The sequence below is a fragment of the Myxocyprinus asiaticus genome, chromosome 10 (assembly GCF_019703515.2).
Source record: "Myxocyprinus asiaticus isolate MX2 ecotype Aquarium Trade chromosome 10, UBuf_Myxa_2, whole genome shotgun sequence".
NCBI classification, from domain to species: Eukaryota; Metazoa; Chordata; class Actinopteri; order Cypriniformes; family Catostomidae; genus Myxocyprinus; species Myxocyprinus asiaticus.
Window position 1 is genome coordinate 19,531,533 of NC_059353.1, and position 24,713 is coordinate 19,556,245.

Consider the following 24,713-nt stretch of genomic DNA (forward strand, 5'->3'; position numbering starts at 1 on the left):
AAGAAAGAAGCGAGTTACACTACAAGCTACATGACACATGAACTAGCTTGCTCCAGAGTTAATAAAATATGCATTCCTCTTCACTGTATTGCATCCTGCTAAAAAGAACTCACTTTAGAAGTTGCTTTTGGCACCACTCTTTGTCCTTTCACCTGTAAATTGGAGCTCACACATGCCTTTACATTCAAAAACACTTCCTGCTTTGGTCAGTGGGGGTATTGGTCAGAATTTTGGTAAGCACAGACAGAATTTAGCTGAAGAACTTTCAATCTACTGTAGCAGAATTCACAGTGAGATCAGTCTGGCCCGTAAAATATCCCGTTGCTTTTCTCTGATCCAGACTGGAATTATTTTTTTCCTCCACAGAAAATAGAACTGTTGAAAACATTCTATATTACGGCATACTTTGGAAATGATGACGTTAGGAAACAGAAAACAGAGTTTTCAAAAGAAAATGGATTAGTTTGGGCATGGCCTGAGTGAGATGAAGCTCTAATCAATTTATTGCTTGAATTGGCTCTCCAAATGATTCAAACTGAACTGGGAACTGATTCACAATGTTTTGATAAACCGTTTGACCAATTATTTGAAAAGAACAGACAAAAAAGAGTGATTCATCAATGAATCGGACATCTACATCTGATTCTGAACAGCCAACATAAAATACTGGATAGACTACATGATTGCTGAAAGTTTTTATAACATTTTCTCATTAACTTTTTGCTGCCATATTTATGAACCATGGTTATTTTTGCTGACATTAGAAACTGTACATTAGGTCAGGATTTAAAACCAGGTCCCCTCATAATTTGTGCAAAAACTTGTGGTTGGTTGCATGTAAAGGCCCCGATATACTTCCATGGGAAACATGGAGTGTCTGCTTATTGTATTAGTGGATGTACTGTGAAATAATTATAAAAAGCTAAATATTTTGTATATATTATTATTATTATTATTATTATTATTATAATTTTTGTCAGGGCCACCCTTAGCGGATAAACTCCAAAAGGAGGTGTTTAGTCAGTTTATGTTGTTTCACAACCTCTTTTTAATTGTTACTTAATTTTTTTATAGGGAAGGGGGCAACACTTCTTTTATGTGAATAACTATTGATGATTAACAATAAAGATATTAACATTTCTTTAACATTTACACTCATTGCTTGCTTCACTTCCATATTTGGACTGAGCACTCCTACCAGCTGCAAACATCGTCATCTGTTTTGAACAAAGTCCTGGCACATTTTAAGGACATTTTACTTCCCTCCTTAAACTGCCAAAGGTCACATTGATATATTTCTTAACACCATTGACAGAATGGTTAGTGTATGGTTTCTGTGTCTCTTCTTCCATGGTTCAGTTGAAGCTGGAAAACCGTTGGTTATTACTTCAGATGGCAGCCACTGGCTTGGGATGAATCCTATTGTGGAGGAGCTGGGGAGGAGAGGAAACCAGGTGGTGGTTGTCATCCCAGACGCAAGTCTGAGTATGGGTCCTTCAGAGCATAAAACCACCTTTACATTTGCAGTACCCTACACCAAGGATAAATTATACAGGAGCTTAGATGGCAATTTAACCACAGTTATGAATACTGATCTCTCTTCTGAACTGGCCAAATTCCAGTCATACTTTCTCTCACTGGATGTTCTGCAAAACTTTATAGTAAGGAACGCAGAGAGTCTGTTCTTCAACAAGGACTTGATGAAGAAACTGAAAGACTACAACTTTGATGCTATTCTCACGGATCCATTTGAGCCTGTCTGAGTTATTGTTGGTGAATATCTTTTTGACTTTCCTTTGAATTCTCATGACTGGAAATGCCTAAAATGATCAGGATTGGAGGAATGACAACAAAGAAACCACAACCTTTGTCACAAGTAAGCATTCATAAATACATTTGCATGTTAGTTGCACTTTAACATTATCAGAGCTGTAACTTGCTTTTTGCAAGTTTTCTTGATCCTTGTCTGTTATTGTGAATAACAGACAAATTTCACAATCCAATATACTCAACTGTATATTGGATTGTGAAAATAGCAAGTAAATGCACAATCCAAAGAGGCCATCATTCCCTCTGAGTTAAAGAATAGTTCCATTAAAAATGAAACATTTATGAATATTCAGGTCTGTTTTTTCAATACAGTGACAGTGGACAGTGATTTATTTTCAAGCTTTAGAAAGCACACAAAACAAATTTCATTAAAGTAGTCCATGTAACTCATGTGTCATATTCTAAGTAGAGCTGTCAAAATTAAAGCACTAACTCATGCAAATAATTTAAAAGGTTTAATTACTGTAGTTTTTCCTGATCAGGTTAGAAGGGCGGAACCTTTCCGGACTCCGGACTCATTACATTGACGCACACACCACAAACACACACAACAGCTGTGTCAGTGATCAAAGGATGGAGAAAGGAGCTCTTGATGCAGTTTGTTGTACAAAACAAGCCCAGATGGGACTTGTGACAGAAATCAAGTACTTTTCAAGTTAGTCGCATCAAGAAATAAACTTACACAGAAGCACATCAACTCTTAACTATCACCATAGTCTGCAAGCACTTTTCCAACGTAGTTCAAATCGGTGCTGACGCCCTGATGCGAATCATGAATGTGGCTTCACATTTGCTGTAACAAAGCGGATAGCCACAGTCTACCGGCAGATTAATATTGTGGAGGATAAGAGTTTAAGAGATTTAATACCTATTGCAATGGATATGCAACCTATGTAGGGACTAGTTCTTTCAGTTAGTCAAACTCCCACTTAGACTTTGGGAAACATTTAATGTTACTTGAATTGGTGATATTTTAGTACATTTCTATCTTTATACTGTGGAATTTTTTTTTTGTTTTGTTTTTTTTTGGGGGGGGGAAATGTTAATAAAGCATTATATTGTTTTGTTTTTTTCCTAAGAAGGAAATAAATGCATTTTGACAGGAAATGAAGCACAGTGCAAATTTTCACATTACATTGCGAACCATTTTGAACAAGCCTGAAAGAAAGCTGAATATAATCAGATTGTTGAGATCTTGAGATGTGCATTACTGTTTATTCATTCAGTTTACAATCTTATTCAATTATGTGTACATAAATATGAAATGTTCGTCATTTGCTGAATGCAAGGTTCCTTAAAAGAGTACACAATATGGATCTGTACAGGACATTTACAAAAAAGAGGCTACAAGGAATCACAGCAGTGCAAAAGACTTCATAAACAGTGAGTTACTGTAACTCAGTGGTGGAAGTTTAGTTAGCTCTGATATAAATACCAATCTAATTATCTTGTGGATACAGTGTTGTTGTGACCAACAGATTTTTTTTAAATGTCAGTGTTGCTATAACCTTGCAAGAAACATGGACAGTTTGCTAATTATATTAGTAGAAAGATCCACTCTGTTAATTAATTACAGAAGGCTGAAAAGTTTTTAGTCACAGCTACTCTCAAAGTCCAACTGTGTTGTTTGATAAGAGTATGTTGTTTCACAATTGCTTTTGAATTTTTACTTGTTTTTAAGGGCAAGGAGGGAAAGTTTTTTGTGTGTTCAATTGTTCGTTTATTGTATAACAATTTCTTTAGCATTTACTGTAAAGTCCTTGCTTGCCATTTTAGCACGTCTTAGCAGCTGCAAATATCGCCACTCCTTAGAGCATAATCATGGCATATTTTGATATGGAGTACTTTAACCTGTACAGTAGCATTAGGTGGGTGTTTTCTTCCTTAATCTCCTTCTACTGCCAAAAGTCACAGTGGCATATTTCTTCACACCATTGATAGAATGGTTGGCGTATGGACGCTCTTGAGTCTCTTCCTCTTTGGTTCAGCTGAAGCAGGGAAACTGTTGGTTATTCCATCAGATGGCAGTCACTGGCTAGGGATGAAGCCTATTGTGGAGGAGCTGGGGAGGAGAGGAAACCAGGTGGTGGTCGTCATCCCAGATGCAAGTCTGAGTATGGGTCCTTCAGATCATACAACCACTCTTACATTTCCAGTGTCCTACACAAAGGCTGAGATAGAAGAGAGGTTAGCAAATGAATTAAACACAATTTTGAATATTGATATCTCTACAGACCTGGCTAAGTTCCAGGCGTTCTTGATATCACTGGATGTTCTTCAAATGTTTACAGTGAGGAATGCAGAGAGTCTGCTTTTCAATGATGACTTGATGAAGAAACTGAAAGACTACAACTTTGATGCTATTCTCACAGATCCTTTTGAGCCTGTTGGAGTTATTGTTGCAGAATATCTTTCAATTCCTGCAATTTATATGCAAATAAACCATCCCTGTAGTGTCGACACTCTTGCCAGCCAATGCCCAAGTCCAGCCTCTTACGTTCCACAACTTTTTACACAATACACTGACAACATGAATTTTTGGCAAAGAAGTGTGAACCTGGTAAGGATTCTACTGCAACCCATGTCTTGCAGCCGTTTGTTTACTCGTGCAGATGAGATTGCCTCACGTGCACTTCGGAGAAAAACAACTATGGTGGAGATCATGAGCCGTGCAGCTCTCTGGTTTTTGCGTTTTGACTTTTCCTTGGAATTCCCTCGACCTGTAATGCCTAACATGATCATGATTGGAGCAACAATAAGCCATAAAACAAAACCTTTATCACAAGTGAGTCTTCTTAATTAAATCACTAATACGCTCTACTAGTGATGAAGTTGTAGATGTAATTTTGATACTTCTTATTTTTCATAATGTCTGTCATCATTCTAATATATCCTAATATAATAGAACCAGCAAATGCCAAATAGGATTTCCCAAAATGTCATTGGTAATATCAATACATTTATAAAATACTATGGGGTCTATAAGAACAGCCTGAGATGATGTTGGTGATGCTAATAGCCACTGGAAACCAGCAGTCTTTAGTTGAGGAGCTGGAAGGAAGGGAAAACTCTTATCTCTTATTCTTTTTTTTACGTTTAATGGGAAAGAGACAACATGAGTTTATGCATCTCTGAAATGTCCCTGCTGTAAATACAATGTGAATGAGCTTACTTATCTTTCTCTGGGCACTAAGGTAAAGTGTAGCCTCTCCTTTAAAGGGTTAAAGATTGAAACCTATGCTGACTACTGTAATACACATTATGCCTTCATCACGTGCAGAACAAATCTTTGTGTAAATCGTTGATAAATCCATTCTAACATAAATTGTTGCATTGAATTACATACAGCTGTTTACGTGAAAATTCTTTAAGGGACAATTAATTAAGCACATTTCCTTAAAGAGTAATGTGACCTAACCTAACCCTTTCCTATTTATACATTCTGCTTCTCCAGGGCCGTCACTTAAGTTCTATTGAATAGGCTATACCATAGAGGATGTTATTGTGCCCCCTTGTCACAGGGCCCAGGACAATGTTCCTAATTGTCTTCCCTTGGTGATGACTCTGTGCCTATTTTGGAGTTTACAGTGAATAGTATATAAGTTTTTTTTAAATAAATGTATGTAAATGCAAGTGCATGTATATTATTTCCTTTTTAATATAGACAAGAAGAGCAAACTTATTTTGTGGCTTTTAGAATAAAAAAATAGCTGAATCTATGAGGGCTTTCAGTATTTGGAGCAACATTTTGACATAAATATACCTTTAAATGAAGAAAGAATTGTTGCTGAGGATTTGATCAGATGTTAGACTCTGAAAAGAGACAAATGTATTTGTGGAGATTCTAGGGTGAATGAGCTAGGAGTGTTTGTCATTCCATACTATAAGCATGGACACTTACTACACTTATATAAGTACAAAGACAGACATTAGATTTAATGTTTTATTTATTAACAAGATGTTAGATGTTAGCCTCAGTCAACATTCACTTTCATTTTTTTCTCATATTTTGAAAGTGAATGGTGACTGAGTCTGCTTTTTTTTTGGTTCCAGTGAAGACAGAAATTTTGGAGCAAAGAGAGTGAGACACAAATGATGACAGAATTTTTATTTATGGGTGAACATTAAGGATGCTTGACAGAATTGGTCAAGTTTGTAAACATTCCAAGTAATTATTACAGTAAAAAACATTATCAATTCCTCGCATGCAGCACGATTATATTATTATGTATTATATTTTATTTTTTGAATTATGAACTGAAGCAAGATAATGCATTAGTTATGCCTACTGTCACTATTTCACAACTTTTTAAAGTCCTGAATGAATTCTTAGATCAGTATATTCTGTATTCAGTGAAAAAATAATTATGTCTTTAGTTTTTACACAGAAAAGTTAAAATGCACCTTATCTCTGTGTTTAGAAGTTCGTTTAGGCTTATTTCAGTTAGAGCATTATCTCTTTTGTCCTTAAGAAAAAACACCCCACGTGTCAAACACAGAGTTGCTGTGCATGTGTAGAGTCACTGCTTGCACTGTATTAATCAAATGTAATCAGCAGAGCAAAAGGCGTTTACACATAACACTGAAGTTTACATGGATTTAAATGCACTGATGTATTGTACTGATATAAGAAAATGTATATTTAAAAACTTAAGTCAATAGAGCCAGTAGTTACAGAGTCACACTCAAACTACTATCACCATAACCGTGTTGTCATTATTATCACAACTTATGGCAACATGCTTTTTTAAGTTGGATCTGCAAATTTGTATGCAGAAATATGTCCTTGTTTTGGTGTGTAGTGAAGGTATCATATAACGTAACTACTCTTTTTCACTGTGAGGAGTGAAGAAAGCATTTGTTTAGAGCACTTAAGCTGCTGCTTGCTGGACTCAAATGACCAAAGTGCAGCTGTAAAGTCCTGGTGTTGTAAAAGTCCAGTTCAAAACCCCATTTATTAACACTTTAATTAAAACCAATAATGTAGTGGCAGGAACGTCACCCATTGTAACAATGTAAAAGTACTTTTTTTTTTTTTTACTTAGAAATGTACTCGAGAAAGAGTAAAAAGTACCCACCATTAAACCTACCCTTAAAGGGGTCATGACATACTCTTTTTTTATCATTTTATTATCTTCCCCAAGGTCGACTTATAATGTTACTATTGTTTGTTGTTGTTGTTTTGCACAAAAACATCATAATTTAGTCATATTTAATAATTTTCCACCCTGTCTCTGGCCCTCTGTCTGAAACACTCGGATTTAAGATGTCTGGCCCTTTAAGACTTCAATATAAATGTCCACTGTTGTGATTGGCTAACATCATGCAGCCCTTCCAACAGAGCCATATTTGAAATGCAATCTGAAGAAAATGAATAAACTCCACAAGACCACAACATTTATAAAACTAAATTTCAGGATGAACATATAACCCACATCCAACACATTTCAATATATTGAACTGTTCACTCAAGCAGCACCATAAACTATCAAGCAGTCAAGACACATGAAATATTCATGAATTGAAATTGTTTACTTATGGATTTCCAGTCCAATAGTGTTTTAACTGCCCCATCCTTCAATAACAGTTTCTGTGACTGGTTCTCAAGCAATCATGCTCATAAAATGAGCTGAAAACATACAATCCTCGCTGAGAACAGTCCATGGTGGTGGTGTTGGGATGCTTCAACCGGCTTTAACAGGCCAAAGCAGAGATGCTGGTCTTTTCATCTCACATCTTCCGTGTTTGTTTGCACACAGGACTGCGTGTTTCTCCCAGTCAGTGGCAGAAGCAGAATGACACGCAAATTTGAAAGTTGTGTTTGTACCACTCTTAAAATGTGGCGCACATTGCCGAAAACGCATTAAAATGATCAATGACGTCCAACGAGTGCATGTTTACAAAAGACCAACAATTAAAAATAGCACAAATGGGTGCAAAAATGGTCCAGTATGCCTTCAAAACAGCACAACAGCAAGACACACAATGGGGGTCTCCATTTTAGAGTTATAACTTGACATCGTGTCTTTTAAAATGATGGAAAAATAAACGTTGCATATGCAGATGTATTTGGTCCTTGTGACATCACAAGTTCCATGAATTCCAAACAAGCTGTTTTTGCAGCTTGGTTTAAATAAATGCTCTTTTTCTATTGAGGAAGTGTTCAGTTCTGAAACTACAGTATGTTTTTATAGGACAATGACCCCTTATATGTCAAAAGATCAAGGAAAATTGTATTCCTCATGTCATGGCCCCTTTAAAAAAAAATAAAAAATGTTTTAAGTTACACAAGTTAATGTAACTGAGTAAATGTAGTGCTTTACTATGAACCTCTGATTATAGATACCTTCTCTATGCTGGCAACTACCGCTTTGACCACTCAAGGCAACCTTTAAAAGTGTGAGGCCCAGGTTTACTTTGTTTTTGCGCGTTCCAGATTGGCTCTTGCCTGGTCAACCGCGTTGCCTTTGTGAGTATACACTTCTGACTGTGAGCGAATATTAATGTGTTTGATGCATGCCCACTACAACTTCTTTGTGTTACTCTTTAGTACAGTCAATAGCAGGCACATGCGTCAGCGACGCGCACAGCCGAGGACCACGTGTGTGGCTTAAGAAATCTAGGTGCCGCGCAGTCAAGCCGCGCGGCTGTGCTGATGATGCAGTTTGCATCACACATACTTTGTGCGGAGCGATCCGCAACTCGGAGTATACTTTGGCCTTAATTAATGCAGGCTTTTAGATTCAGATGTGTTTGGCAATAGACCTAGTTTGATCATTTCTATGAATTAATGTTTTATGCAGACAGCAAAAGGCATTAGAAATAATTTTATCAAACACTTTGAGTAACAGATTCATACATTAATTTCCTTCAGGCATTTTACACTTTATATGTATTCCTCTATGGTATGTCTTTTGATTATCAGCTCCTTTGTCCTACATAACATTATATATACAACTGTGCAATGTTATGCTAAATTAATCAAAGCAGCCGACAGAATCACTCAGTAGCAATCAGATCCTCATATGTAAAAGCATGTGCACTTTAATCTTTTCCTCGGTGTTCCTTTCCCTCAGGTTTTGCTTAAGTGCTGTGCATTTGACCATTAAGCCACTCATGTCACAGCCTTCTCTTATGGGAAAGTTAATGTTTCTGTGTGAATGACCTGCGTGTGTCTAGGGAGGAGTTAATCACTGAGCTTGCACGATATGTGATGTAATCCTACTACTGCCAGGCCATAGTGACTTGCAGAATTGTGTTGAAGTAACATGTCAAAGGGTGAAGATTAAATGAACAGAACTCCCAACCTCTCCCAGATTTGATGCCATGCTTCAAAACCTGAAAAGTGACCTTTTCCTTCCTTAAAAATGCTTAATATAATTTATTATTGTGGGTTCTGAAAAACCCTTAAACGTATTAACTTGTTGCAGACATCTGCTCCTCCTTACCTTTGTATCAATTAAGTTATCTATAGATAACTCTTATGACAGTTCCTATACATTTACTTGAAATAATTAACCCAGAGGCTACATTTAACCCACTTCTTAGACTTTAAACCACAGCACAATCAATGACAAAGCACAAATTATTGAACTCACAAAGCCATGCTCAAGGCTGTACGTGCAACCAGAAACCTATCTGCAAACACTATCCTCTTAGTCTAGTTGTGATGCCCCTCCTATTCTGAACTCATTGACAGTCCTTTAAATTACCGTTTCTGTCCCGTCTACTGAATCAATGTAAGAGACATGGTAAGAGCACTGAATGTTCCTGTTCTGGGGCTCCTAGCCTGGCTTTGCTGGTCCTCCTCGCAGCCTGTGCAGGCTGAAAAGGTGCTTGTCATACCAGTGGATGGCAGCCATTGGCTTAGCATGAGGATCCTGGTGGAAGAACTGTCTCAGAGGGGTCATGAGATGGTGGTCCTGGTACCTGAGATCAGTGTTCTAATTGGGAGTTCTGGTAATTACATTACTAAGAGTTTCCATGTGCCTTACAGCAGTGATGAGTTAAGCAGTCAGTTGGACATAATAAGGAAAAGTGCATTCGATAAGCCACCGGAATTTACTGATATCTTTACGAATTTGGGAAACCTGATGAAATTCACGTCTATGCAGGTGAAAGGTTGTGAGGGGCTCCTGTATGATGAGTCCCTTATGAAGAGTCTTAGAGAGATGGGATTTGATGCTATGCTTACTGATCCTTTCTTGCCCTGTGGTACCATCCTTGCTGAGGCCTTTTCACTTCCAGCTGTTTATTTCTTGCGTGGGATTCCCTGTCGGCTTGACGAGGCTGCAGCCCAGTGCCCCACACCTCCATCTTTTGTCCCACGCTTCTTCACTGGTTTCTCAGATAAGATGAATTTCCCTCAGAGAGTGAAAAACACGATTATGAGCGTTTTCGAAATGTATCTCTGTCGCTTACTGTTTGCCAGCTTTGATGAACTGGCCAGTAGATATCTTCAGAAGGACACTACTTACAAAGAGCTACTAGGTCATGGTGCAGTCTGGCTTCTACGCTATGACTTTACATTTGAGTACCCCAGACCTCTAATGCCTAACATGGTCCAAATAGGCGGCATCAACTGTGCTAAGAAGGGTCCTTTGGCGAAGGTAAGCGATTTATCTTTAATGAAATCAGCGTAGACCTTGTCAGTTGTTTTTCAGATTGTTGGACCAAAATGTGAATCTCTTAAATTGTCAATTAGTTGTTCTCTCTTGCTAAAGTATATAATAATTTGTGTGGTCAAAGCTTCTTTGTAAAATAAACCTTAGCAATTTAACCTTTGCAATTGTTTTCTGCATCTGCTCTACTCCATTTCCAATGAGTCAAATGAGGAAGAAGGGAAGTGCAAAAATAAGCATTGTTTTTGAACAGTTTCCTAAATACTTCGTTTCCTGCCGTTGATCAAACAAACAGATAGTCCTGCCCCAAACTTACACCATTGGTTGAGTCTTTATTTCTGTGCCAGGCGACTTAAACACACAGAGCAATATTTTATAGCACAGTGTTTACAGTTTTTGAGGAAATCATCCTACGAATGGCTTACATATAGTTGTATTAAGCTGGTACAGGAGAAAGTATTTATTAAGTATTTATTAACATTGAAAAAGCTTTAATTCTTTTCTGCATGGCATTATTTCTTGATGCAATGAATTCATGTATTGTTTTGCGCAATAGGCTATTACAGGAATTTAGAACATGGTATGTACTCTGTACTGTGAAACAGCATTTTTACTGTCATCAGGTGATATTCTGTGAACAGTGCCAAGACAACCAAGACTACTTCAAGGATGCCTCACAATCTACAATCATAAACAGTTTTCAAATGTCTCCTCTGAAATAAACTTACTACAGAGGTCAATACAGGTGTTTTACCACAAAGGCTGTACTTCTGATTATATGTAATAATTCTATCAGACATGAGACTCCTCTGACAGTCAGTATGGAAATTCAGTTTTATAGTATTCTCTGATCCATCCTGAGCCACAGAAGGAAAAGTATGTTTTTTTCCTTTCGACTTTGACCACTGTAATCCTTGACAGGATAACAGGGGCCCCTTTGTTTTTACAACATGAAGCACTAGAGGAAAGAAGATTTTCTGTAATTTTAACATATTTGTGCTTTTTACTACTGCATATAGAGTAAATTACTTTTTTACCAAGGGAGTTAGTGAACCTTCCATTTCAAACAGAAAAGAAGCATCTATAGGTAAACCATTTTAGCAATACAGATCAGTCATGTCAAAGTAGAGTAATTGTTGCAGTTTGTTGCTATTCAAAGTTTGGACATGCAAGTTAATGTGTTTTTGTGCATGTGTGTGTGAGTAAAAAAGGTTCAGTAAGAAAGCCTGCATTGAAAAGAGGGACTTAAAAGTATGAGCTTGAGCCACTATTCACTTGAAACATGCATTTCTTTTGTCTTCTGTGCAGGAGCTTGAGGAGTTTGTGAATGGTTCTGGTGAGCATGGGTTTGTTGTTTTTACTCTGGGCTCCATGGTGTCACAGTTACCCGAAGCCAAAGCCAAAGAGTTCTTTGAGGCATTTAGACAGATACCTCAGAGGGTAAGTGATGATAAACTTTAAAAAAGGGATTACTGTTAAATGCATAAATAGAACTAAATGTTTTAATGCATTTTAACAAATACACATATTATAAATATAAATATATATTGTTATATTTTCATATTATTTTATGTTTGTTATGGGAGGCCAAACAGAAAAAAATAAAATAATTTAATCTGAAAATGTCTATGTAGTTATATAAACAAATCAGAATAACAATATGTACAAATGTAAAGCTGAATAAATAAATGCAATTTTTTGTTCAGGCATATTGAAAGACATACATTCCTTTTTCGTATTTCATTTAAACAGTACACATGCTTTTTGTAATTAGTTACTTCAGTGCAACATAATACTGATCATAGTCGCCCAGCTACAATACCAAAATATGAGGTAGTGTTGTTGTTTTGACGTCATAGCCTTGACTGATTATTTTATTGTTACAGTCAGTGAAATGTGATTTCCAGTTTAATAGTAATTCTATGTGTGGTTACCATTGATACAATCACTGTAGAGCAGGTGTTTTGTATTACAATTTTTTAAAAGAGCAGGATGCATCAAATTTAACTGCTCCTAAAATATTTGTCAAACTTGTAATATAATAAATATCCCTTATTTTAAGTGATTGATAAACTGTGAAATTCACTATGAAAAAAATAATAATAATTATAAAAAAATAAAACACTCTTTAGTTGCATAACTTTGCCCATTATGGTCATCTTAGTGTGTTGCTAAATTTGAACTAATAATGAAAAGCATGTCTACTGTTATATGGCCATTACTATCATTTAAAGTGCAATTTTGAAGGTTAAATTTCTTGGTTGATCACATGGAAAATGACTGATCCAAATAAGAGAGTTTTATGAAAACATGTCATCACGTGCTCAGGATTACAAAATTGCATTTTTGTAACATTCATATTTCTCTTTTTATTTTTAGGTTCTATGGAGGTACACTGGACCTGTCCCTGAAAATGCCCCAAAGAATGTCAAATTGATGAAGTGGCTACCACAAAATGATCTCTTAGGTATGTTTATGTTCTCCTTTGATCTAACCTTTTAACCCAACTTAAAGATATTTAGTTAGAAGAAATTATTCCAAGTTTTGCTGAGTTTTTGTTTTTTTTTGTTTTTTTGTTGTTGTTGTTTTTTGACCAAATCATGATAACAAGAGTCTTAGGTTATTTGAAGTTTGAATTATCTTGCAATATATATTTCATTACAAAATCAATAATGCACTGCTAATACATGCATTTTTAAAATGTTCTTTTTTTTTATTTTTTTATTTTTTTTATGTTTTAGGCCATCCTAAGGTTAAGGCTTTTATTACACATGGTGGATCGCACGGAATCTATGAAGGAATCTGTAATGGGGTGCCAATGGTGATGCTTCCGCTATTTGGAGACCAAGGAGATAATGTTCAGCGCCTAGTGTCTCGAGGGGTTGCAGAAACCCTGAGTATCTATGATATTACATCAGAAAAATTACTGGTGGCACTGAGAAAGGTCATCAATGACAAAAGGTAAGCATATAAATTAGGTTCAGCCTTTGCACCATACAATGCAATACATGCACTGATATAATATGCATCTGTTTTGATTTATGTAACAAAAGTAACCAAAGTGGCACAATATACACTACCGGTCAAAAGTTTTGAAACACTTGACTGAAATGTTTCTCATGATCTTAAAAATCTTTTGATCTGAAGGTGTATGCTTAAATGTTTGAAATGAGTTTTGTAGACAAAAATATATTTGTGCCACCTTATTAATTTATTTCATTATATAACTAAAATGTATTATATAATATAATTTTAAAATGTAATAAAAAAAAAAAAAGTTTTTGAAATGGATGACTTGGGCCAAATAATAAAGAAAAGCAGCCAATAAGTGCCCAACATAGATGGGAACTCCTTCAATACTGTTTAAAAAGCATCCCAGGTTGATACCTCAAGAAGTTGGTTGAGAAAATGTCAAGAGTACATTTCTGCAAATTCTAGGCAAAGGGTGACTACTTTGAAGATGCTAAAATATAACACAGTTTTGATTTATTTTGGATTTTGTTTAGTCACAACATAATTCCCATAGTTCCATTTATGTTATTCCATAGTTTTGATGACTTTACTATTATTCTAAAATGTAAAGAAAAAAGATATATAATAAAGAATGAGTGTTTCAAAACTTTTGACCGGTAATGTATATTTAGATTGTTGCATTGTAAATTATTGTAATCTACAATGATTATTTAAGGACTACAATCCATTTGTGAATAACATAATATAAGAAGGCATGCTAAAACATTCTTCCATCTTTCTTTGACTCACCAGCTACAAGGAGAAGATGACAAAGCTTTCAGCTATCCATAAAGACCGTCCCATTGAGCCTCTGGACCTGGCTGTGTTCTGGACTGAGTTTGTTATGAGGCACAAAGGCGCAGAGCATCTCAGACCTGCAGCCCATGAGCTGAACTGGATTCAGTACCATTGTCTGGACGTTATCGGCTTTCTCATTCTCATTCTAGTGACTGTTATTTTCGTGACTGTCAAAAGTTGCATGTTCTGTTTCAGGAAGTGCTTTAGGAAAACTAAGAAAAATAAGAAGGAGTAAAAATACTTAACTTTATGTGTCTTTATGTGGGGTGATTGTGTGGGGAATTGTTTTAATAGTATTTTTATTTTTTTAATGACTCCATTACTTGAATCCATCAATGACTTGAACAAAGCCTCACAAAACCTTCTGACTGGTCAAAGGACTGCCATTTTATAATTGTAGACTGCAGACTTTTATGCACTAGCCCAGTGGCTTTTATTTTCAATACTTTTAATATCAAATTACATATTATATTAGCTTTAAGATTCACTTTAAAATGAGCTTTGTGCACTTACGGAACAATGAAAATTGTCCCTGCTAAACAGTCCATTGCCTGATCTCTAAATAATTTTTTGTTGTCACTTCAACAGTATAGTGTCAAACTGCCTGTCTGCTACACTGACTGATAGTTGTTGGGAAGTGAAGGTTTTAGAATGTAAGAATAAGCTATTTATTCTTTGACATATCAGAAAAATCCCCCTATTAGGCTGTAATATGGAGGTACAGTAGCAAGGCAAAAGGAACGTCTAAAGTCAGTGTTTGCGTAACATCATATAATCTAAAATGCCTCCATCTCGATTTTTGAAGGATGCATAGATCCATTGCATCCTTCACTGCCTATGATATACTGTACCACAACCTGTGCATGCTGTTCGGCAGTTGAATGAAAAGAAAAAAGGTGTCTGATGGAGTGGTTGAAGGTTGTAAACAGATTTAGAAATCTGATTCTAAGAAATAAGCATTCTAGTGAAGGGATGGACGCCTGGATCACCACCTCCGCTCTTCAGTATATATATATATATATATATATATTGAGTGAATTAAATTTAAACTGATCAGTATTTAACCTAATGTGATTAAGTGAATTAATTTAGTGGAACTAATCAGTATTTTTATCACATATATATTTTGAGCTAATGATTTATTACTCTAAGTATCTTAATATATGTTCTTTGTGGTGTCATGCTCATTCAAGCAGTTTGAGACCATTCCATATCTGTCTTCATGCTTTAGGAGACAGTGTGTCTTCTGACTAAGAGGCCTAGGTCATGTAGGCCGCTTCTCTAGTGTCTTCATGACCCAACAACATACATTTGATTATGAATGTTTCTGCCAAGTTAACAAGAATACAACTTCAGCTCTCCTGAGAGAAAGTCCAATTATCTCTATGGTTTTAGTTCCAATAAGATAAGACCAGTCTCCAACAGAAGCTTTGTAGTATAAGACCTTGAATAGGAGAAACTGTGTGTGTGTGTGTGTGTGTGTGTGTTTTTCCAAAGGTATTTCTGTTTCAGGAATTCAGTAAAGTGAGAATAGCAGTCGAGAGGTGGACAACTGGACCTCAGAGACCTACTACTGCCTATTAAAGTAGACTGTCTGTGGCCTAGGACCTGACTTGGACGATTGGATCCTATATACAGAACTAAAACGTCATGCCAACAATCAATGAGATAAACGATGTACATGATGACCGTGTTCAGAAATGTTCTATAGTTATTTATGCTTGTAACCAATCAGAATTCTAGAAGCTAAAGCATTAACACCAGCTTGATACTGTATCTGACTATAAGTATTGATGTTTTTGGACCTGAGTTCAGTTCGGGATTCTCCTGTCTTCAAACTCAGAGGCTTTTGTACTGCTGACTTCTGCCATTTGATATGGCAAACAACTCTCTTCAGTAAAATTTCAACTAATTTGATTGACACCTCGACTCCTGGTCTTCATTCCAAGCCTACTGGTCTACAGGCCCAAGCTGTAATCCCCTACACTAGTCATTAAATACTTAATGACTGATCCAAATCGTTCCATCATTTACATGTAATAACAATCATCATTGTTAAAGGAAACAAGAGTGAAGGAGGAAATTATAAATAATAAATAAATTGATTTTAAATTAGAAATTATAGATATAGATTTGTGGAATTTTATTTAGTGTATCACTGGAAAAAATTCAATTGGTCAACTTACCCCCAGATGAATCATCTTACCCACTGACCAGGGGCAACTTACCGGGGCAGGATATATATATATATATATATATATATATATATAAAATTTTTTAATTTTTTTTTTATTTATTTATTTTTACAAAAGGCCATATGTTTGTGGTTTTCTGTCACTTACTCATTTTGTATCATATTAAGTGATAGCAGACACCTTGAAATAAAAGCAGCTCTATTCATTTTAACTCTTTCTAATTTTTCCTTGTATAGGAGACAACATATGTAAAAATTGGCTCATCTTACCCCACTCTCCCTCTTTTCTATTTTGTTCCCCACAGTGAAGAGTTGATTCCAACAAATAAAGTGGCCCTTTATGCTAATGCTAATTAAGAAGGCAAGAAATACAATTACAAATACAATTTATTTATTTGTTTATTTATTTTAAAGTTATTTTAATTCAAAATCAACAATAGCCTATTCAACAATCACAATTAAGAGAATTTACCTTCTTTGCCATACGGAATGAAGTTTACTCAAAGACACTGTTTTGCTTTCATTCTTCACAAATTCAGAACCACCAGAACCCCTCTACCAAGTTGAGCCTTCAAGTTCAGCAAAACACGGCGGAACACTAACAAGGAGATCATAGGCCGTAAGGTTTGACTGGATATCAACGGAGGAGATGCTTCAGTACGCTGAATAAACTGCTTTTGTGAGGAAACAACTCATCACTTAATGAATTGGGCGCCTGTTCGCTAAACATCAGCACGTTTGACACTAAACACACATTTTGGAATGAACTATGTGTGGAGTTTACAACGGTAAAATTGCTGGTTCATAAGAGACGTCACGAATAATTTTGCGACATGTAGGTGTCAGTTTACGGCTCTTCCCATTTATTGAATTGTATCCGCAAATGGTGATACTGTCGTAACAAGGCAGTTGACCGCTCTCTACAATGGGAAAGCCACGGAGGATGTAATCTCCGGTAATACATCAAGCGACGTCAAAGGGCTTTTATTTTGAAAATTACTTTGTAGGCGTGGCGCCGTGAAAACGTTCCTGTTAATCTGATGTGTTATTTCTGTTTATGAGATTAAATTCATTTGCGGCTCTTTTTGATTTTATGAAATGCTTGAAAATGAAAGCAGTGAAGCTCGTGAAGCAGAAGAGTATATTGGACTTTCGGATTTTGTGGCTGATGGAGATGAACAGGTATTTGATGTTGTTTCGAAGTGTGTGCGCATGACAGTCTTTCAAAAGAAACACCGCGACTGACTGATTTGAGTGAATATTATTGAGAGTGTGCTTTTTTGAGTATTAAAAGATATGAATTTGATTGAGTCCTTATTATTGAGTATGAGTTTTATGAGTTGGTTGAACAAATGCAATAAAGGATACTTCATAAATGTACATTTCAAATGTGTTTGAATATCCAGTATAATATTTGTTTTGTTTATAATCAAATAATTTATGCTAGGCTGTATCTGTAACAGTTTGGATTTTACATCGGATTTTATTTTGCCTGGTTTAGGTGGCATATGGCCGTTTCTAAGCCCTTTTTTCTCTCTAAACACAGCTAAGTTTCTCAGTAGGTGATAAACTAAAGGTCCATGACAGGAGTTCAGAACTGTGGTGGTGGGCTGAACTGCAGGGTCAGTTTGGTTATGTTCCATCCAACTATTTGCACCAAAACGATGAGGATGTGGAAGATGCTTGGCAAAACGACGAATATTTCGGGAATTATGGGATATTAGTGAGTACTAATTGTTAACCAGTTAATCAAAACTCTAGCAAGCATCCCATTATTACATTATGTTTGCCCAATAATAAAAGTTTCAATAAAATGGTATGAGAAAAAATATCGTAAAGTATTATATTCAAACATTAGTTTAACTTAACTTGGTTTGCATTAAAGGAATGGTTATCTCAAAATTATCTCATCATTTACTCACCCTCATGCCATCCCAGATCTATATGACTTTCTTTCTTCTGCTGAACACAAACAAAGATTAGAAGAATATTTCAGCTCTATAAGTCCATAGAATGCAAGTGAATAGTGACCAGAACTTTGAAGGTCCAAAAAAATCACATAAAGGCAGCATAAAAGTAATCCATAAGACTCCAGTGGTTAAAACCATACCTTCAGAAGCTATAAGAGTGAGTGAGAAACGAATAAATATTTAACTCCTTTTTTGCCATAAATGTCAAATTTTCAAATTTTCTTTTTGTTATTGGTGATTCGCATTCGTCGTGCATTTCGCCACCTACTAGGCAGGGAGGCAAATTTATAGTAAAAAAAGGACTTAAATATTGATCTTTTTCTCACCCACACCTATCATATCCCTTCAGAAGACATGGATTAAACCACTGGAGTCTTATTACATTTAAGCTGCCTTTATGTGCTTTTTGGACCTTCAAAGTTTTGGTCACCATTCTCTTGTATTGCGTGGACCTACAGGGCTGAGATATTATAATAATAACTGTAATTTTATTCATATAGCACCTTTTAGCAATTAAGCACAAACTGCTTCACAAAACATAAAATCCAAAACACACACAGTAAAACACAACCCAATCACATAGTAATAAAAGCAAGTCTATACAAATGAGTTTTTAAACTAGACTTAAAAACAGACACAGATTTAGCAGATTTAATATCCCAGGGTAGGCAGTTTCATTATCATAGTGCCTTCACTACAAACGCTCTATCATCTTCTGTTTTGCATCTGGATCTTGGAACAGCCAACATTTTAGGACAAGAAGATCCAAGAGGTCTAACTGTTTCATGAGGTCTTAAAAGTTATGCCGAATATTCTGGCGCTAACCCATGTAATGCCTTATATGTAATGAATAAAATCTTAAAATCAACCCTAAAATGAACTTGTAGCCAATGCAAAGAAGCTAAAAGTAGAGTAATAAGATTAAAAGACCTAGTTTGTGTCTAAAGTCAAGCTGCAGCATTTTGCACAATATTCTTCTAAAAGTCTTTGTGTTCTGCAGAAGAAAGAAAGTCATACACATCTGGGATGGAATGAGGGTGAGTAAATGATGAGAGAATTTTTATTTTTGGGTGAACTATTCCTTTAATGCGCCACCTATCTCCTGCTGTTAGAGGCTTCATCTTGAAATGCTGTCAGATAAACCCCGCACAGAGACATACAGGCAGGTGATCCTGAGGAACAGCACTGCCCTGAGAGGGAAGGTGGTCATGGACTTGGGCTGTGGGACAGGAGTTATCAGCCTCTTCTGTGCCCGACTAGCACAGCCTGCAGCGGTAAGAGGAACTAAGTCACTTTTGGATGTAGAATGCTTCAAAAACATGAAACTTAAGCTTTAAAGGGATAAAAAGTGTACATTCATGGCAAAAGCCTAAAAGCACAAAAAAAAGTTTTTATTATATTGGCCTTTAAATTGTTATGTCTGTATATTTTAGTCTGTTTTTCTTCTTCAGGTGTATGCTGTAGAAGCCAGCTCAATGGCAGAGCACACAGAGGAACTAGTGAGGCAGAACGGCTGTGAGGGAGTTGTGACAGTGTTTCAGGGCCGAGTCGAGAATGTCACTCTACCTGGGAAAGTGGATGTTCTAGTGTCAGAGTGGATGGGGAACTGTCTTCTGGTATGAGAGCAGCTTTGGACTTCTGCATACTCCAGTCCAATATTCAAAGACAAATTTAAAAGTTTTTCTCAATAAAAAAAGTTCTGCCCCTACAGAAATTAATAGTATTTTTGAAAAACGTTTTGTACCATGTACACTCACATAAGATGAAGACTCCAGTCATATCACTAAAGAAATAAATTAATCATGGCTAACTTTTAATAGTGCATTTTTATAATGGCAATGGGACAGGAACCAAAAACTACTGCTTTTACATTATTCTGCTTCCATGCCACTAGATGTCAGTATAAGTCCAAGACATTAATAGAGTACTTAGTGCATCTGTACTGAGACATAAGACAGAACATAGATATTAGGTCTGTTGAGTGGATAAATTATGTCACCTTTCTCTGTGAAATTGCTGTCACTTTATCTGTAATAGGACATTGCATTTTTAATAATACTGGCTTTTTCATTGATTGTTGACTCTTGCGTCAGCTTATAACTCTTTCTGGTTTTCAGTTTGAGTTCATGGTGGAGTCAGTGTTGCTGGCTCGTGATCAATGGTTGAAGGAGGGGGGAATGATGTGGCCGTCCTCTGCCTGTCTGACTGTCGTTCCTTGCCAGGCCCTCTCTGACTACAAGCAAAAAATTGAGTTCTGGGAGAAGCCATATGACCTTGACTTCAGCTTTCTGCAGTGAGGCCTTTGTTATTAATACACAGCACTGTCTGTATTCTGGTCCTGTTTACACCTAGTATTAAGATGCGTTTTCGGTGGTCAGCCAAGACACATTGCTGTTTCCACCTGGTATTACCATACATCTCAAATGCGTCTCCTGTGACCACATGGGTTTGGATTTCGAGGGTATATGATATACATCAGTCACTATGTCAGTTTGTTATTGCATGACAATAAACCGCAAAAAAGTCATAAAAAAACAAATCACGGAAAAACGGAGCACTGTTTCTCCCAGATGTAGTTGAAATTTTATCTAAGAACAAATGGAACATTTCTAGTAGAATTCTCTGTTATTTTAGTGGAGTACCTGTATTTTTTCTAATCTTCAGAAGTGTGTGCTTGTCATCCATGTCTCTGTATGTTGATATCAGACACACTAAAGAAGATCCATGAAGTTCTCGTGCTTTTGTATGTATTCGCTTTTTCAAATTTGCCGGTCAGATGGTGGCAATGTTTAAACTTATGTTTTAGCGTAGTGGTTGATTGACAGGTGTGGTGCTTCGCTTCTGTCCGGGACGCATTCAGGACGGATTAACGTTTACACTTCAGATGTGATGTGGTCACATATGTTTTTGACTACCTCCATATGTGGTTTCAGTTATCTGATCACAAAATGTTTTGGACCCCATTTCCACCTGTATTTAGCGCTGACCACTTGTGATTGGATCACCAAAAAATGCATCTTAATACCAGGTTGACACAGGGTCTCTGTGCAGTGGGTATTTCAGCAATGTCACTTTAGGGAACTAATACAACTACTACTTTTTTAGTGGATGGGATTATAGCTTCTTTTTTCTGATTTTCTCCCCTTTTCTCCCCAATTTGGAATGCCCAATTCCCAATGCGCTCTAGGTGCTCGTGGTGGTGTAGTGACTCGCCTCAGTCCGGGTGGCGGAGGACAAATCTCAGCTGCCTCCGCGTCTGAGACCGTCAACCCTCGCATCTTATCACGTGGCTTGTTGAGCGTGTTACCGTGGAGACGTAGCGCATGTGGAGGCTTCATGCCGTTCTCTGCGGCATCCACGCACAACTCACCACGCGCCCCACCGAGAGCGAACCACATTATAGCGACCACGAGGAGGTTACCCCATGTGACTCTACCCTCCCTAACAACCGGGCCAATTTGGTTGCTTAGGTGACCTGGCTGGAGTCACTCAGCACACCCTGGATTCGAACTCACGACTCCAGGAGGGGTAGTCAGCGTCTTTACACGCTGAGCTACCCAGGCCGCCCCTGAAATGGGTGTTTTGGGTTTTTTCTTTACTTTGCAAATCTGTTATTGCAAAAAACATCATGGCTGTTATTTGGCCACAGGCAAGATCATTTATTTACGATAACAGATTCCCACATGTTATAATGACGTCATTCTCTCCTACAAAAGCTCTTTTCTTGGTAAATAATAATAAAAAAAATCTGTTAAATCAATTTGATTAGAAATAGTTTGATAAAACTGCACAGTTTTACTCATACAAGTGAAAACATGTCTTGAGATGTAGTTAAAGCAAAATAACTTTTTTGATATTAAAATACTTTCTCCTATCGCAGCTTAATATACAAAGACATCTATTCTCAAGCCATTTGTAGACTGATTTTCTTGAAAACTGTAAACATTGTGCCTCTGTGGCACTAAAAAAACATTACTCTGTTAATTTGAGTGGCCCAACACTGCAACATTGTATTCAACCAATTGCATGAATTGGGGGGGGACTATTTGTTTCTTTAATCAACAGCAAATCGAGGAGTATTCAGGAAACCTGTTTTAAATATTTTTTGTGTGTTCCGTTTGGTGTCATAGAAATTACACATTTCAGCGTTAAAAAGAGGAATTAGATAAAAAAAAAAAAAAAAAAAGTACAATAATTTCTGTAAAAAAATTAAAAAAAAAGAATCTAATCAGTAGCTTCATCACTGTTATATTACACTTAGGCACTATGATAACCCTGTATTTATGTATTGTAGGCCACTTGCACAGAAGGAGTTTCTCTCCAAGCCTAAGTTTAGCCATCATCTCATACCCGAGGACTGTTTGTCCACCCCATCTGATGTTATCACTCTTGATATGGCTACGATGCAGGTGTCAGACTTAGAGGTAAATGTTAGAATTTTGATTAAATTTAAGTAACTATTATAAATACATGATTTACGGGGAAGTATGTAGGACATAAAAAATGACAAGGTATTAAAACGGCTCTGCTTTTTCTGCCTCTTCTATTTAGAGGCTCAAAGGAGAGTTTAGTTTTACTATTGAGAAGACAGGCACATGGCATGGCTTCACTGTTTGGTTCAGTGCACATTTCCAGAGTTTAGAAGAAGATGGACCAGCATTGGAGTTGAACACCGGACCATATTCTGAGTATGCCATTTTTGGAAATGCATAAATAGAAAATTACCAAATGGAATAAGATACTTAATTCAATCCCTTACCCTTATTTAAAATTCTTACAGTGCACATGTTAATCTGCATTCTTAAATGTTAAAAAGATTGAAAAAAAGATTGACCTTAAACAGAGCCTTAAATAATATTTTCCTAGGATGACTCACTGGAAACAGACTCTGTTTATGGTGGATTCACCAGTGACAGTTGAGAAAGGAGACATTATCGCGGGGTCCATACGTCTTCAGAGAAATCCTATCTGGAGACGTCACTTGTCAATCACTTTTTCATGGAACATAAACAGCACAGAACTTTCTAGGGTAAGACTTTATCTTTAGGACAAAATACTTTCTCTATTGCACAATGGAAGGAGGGCTTCATTCCCAACTCCATCTTAAAGGGGTTGGGTCAAGTAATATGCTGTTTCTTTACATTTTAAATCCAGAACATCCACGCTTTTCACTGCTCTGTAAAATTATTCAATTATAGTTGTTTTGCTATGTTTTGGCATTTGCTTTGTCTTACCACCAGAAATCAGATGTGAATTGTGGGTAATGAATTAGTATTTTATAGTTCACAAGCATTCAAATTTTCATGTTGGTGCTATAATTCTTCATTTACATTCAAAATATTTTACAGGTACAGACGAAGAGTTTTCCAATGTGGAGGTGACATGAAGACCCATCCACGAACTTTTACAACACACAGATCCTTTAACAAATCCTTGTCCTTGAACTTTGTCTTTCTCTTTGAATTTTACAAACAGTACTGTCTATGCAGGTTGTATTTGACAAAATAAAACTGACAAGACTTTCAAATGCTTGAGTCCATAGAATCCCTGCCCTCATGTTTTATGAGTCCTTGATAGTAAGGAGCTAAAGCAACACTAAAAACTCTGATTAGAATCAAACTGTAAAGCTCAAACATTAAAGTGTTTATCAGCCCTCAAACACAAAAGCATCCCATGTATCAAACTTTTTCTCTCTTTCAAGAGCACATCTTATTAAACAAAACTTAGATTTTTACATTTGTATTCCTTTTATAAAATGTGTATGTTGTGCTGTAGTATGTTTTATTATTTATATCTTCAAAGTTTGCAGTTCTCCCTATTTTGGTATGAAGCAGTGAAAATAAAAAATGAAATAGTAATGATTAATAATGACAATTTTTCTTTTGAAAAATATAATAATTACTGTATTCTAATAAATACTAATAATTATTATATTTTTAATAAAATATTAAAAGTAAAAATCCCAGAGGACAGAATGTGCAGACATCTTTTCATTATTACTATTTTTTACAAGTAGGAAGTTACAGATCAAAGCATGTTTGTGTTTTTTAAAAGAGAGAAAAATGCATGATTTTAAATGAGACCCCACAAGAATGTGCAAAATAGCTTTCCAGGGGGTCTCCGGTTACATTCAGGGGCCTCCAAGACCCCCCTAGACCCCTAGTAATTCGCACCATGGCCTTTTGTCCTAAATAATATACTGTGCATTCAAAGGATACATTTAGTATGTGTAATTCCTGTGAATTGAACCCATGACCATGCCGTTATTAGTACTTGATTCAAACCAAC

General features: G+C 36.4%; 2 protein-coding genes across 7 annotated transcripts in view; both read left to right on the forward strand.

The window, feature by feature from the left end:
- LOC127446774 (UDP-glucuronosyltransferase-like) overlaps nucleotides 1–16,184 on the forward strand; it is a 52,078-nt gene extending 35,894 nt beyond the window's left edge. For 3 of the 5 annotated variants that reach the window (XM_051707972.1, XM_051707975.1, XM_051707974.1), the window contains exons 2-5: nucleotides 11,760–11,891; nucleotides 12,831–12,918; nucleotides 13,193–13,412; nucleotides 14,217–16,184. In XM_051707972.1, the coding sequence (XP_051563932.1) occupies nucleotides 11,760–11,891; nucleotides 12,831–12,918; nucleotides 13,193–13,412; nucleotides 14,217–14,496 (720 nt within the window). In that variant the 3' untranslated portion in view covers nucleotides 14,497–16,184. Of the gene's footprint in view, nucleotides 1–3,098; nucleotides 4,616–8,657; nucleotides 10,440–11,759; nucleotides 11,892–12,830; nucleotides 12,919–13,192; nucleotides 13,413–14,216 lie in introns of those variants that run through there. The other 2 variants (XM_051707973.1, XM_051707970.1) reach the window with 2 other exon arrangements.
- A 717-nt stretch (nucleotides 16,185–16,901) lies between these two features.
- On the forward strand, nucleotides 16,902–24,291 carry prmt2 (protein arginine methyltransferase 2). Of its 2 annotated transcripts, XM_051707976.1 has the most exons (9): nucleotides 16,904–17,637; nucleotides 18,002–18,178; nucleotides 19,538–19,699; nucleotides 19,877–20,041; nucleotides 20,543–20,718; nucleotides 22,720–22,849; nucleotides 22,977–23,113; nucleotides 23,292–23,454; nucleotides 23,774–24,288. In XM_051707976.1, the coding sequence occupies exons 1-9, from the start codon at nucleotides 17,554–17,556 to the stop codon at nucleotides 23,804–23,806; spliced, it is 1,227 nt and encodes a 408-aa protein (XP_051563936.1). In that variant the 5' UTR covers nucleotides 16,904–17,553; the 3' UTR covers nucleotides 23,807–24,288. The 2 variants fall into 2 exon arrangements, with proteins under 2 accessions (XP_051563937.1, XP_051563936.1); XM_051707977.1 differs by lacking the exon at nucleotides 18,002–18,178 and having other exon boundaries at nucleotides 16,902–17,637; nucleotides 23,774–24,291.
- The last annotated feature ends 422 nt before the right edge of the window (nucleotides 24,292–24,713 follow it).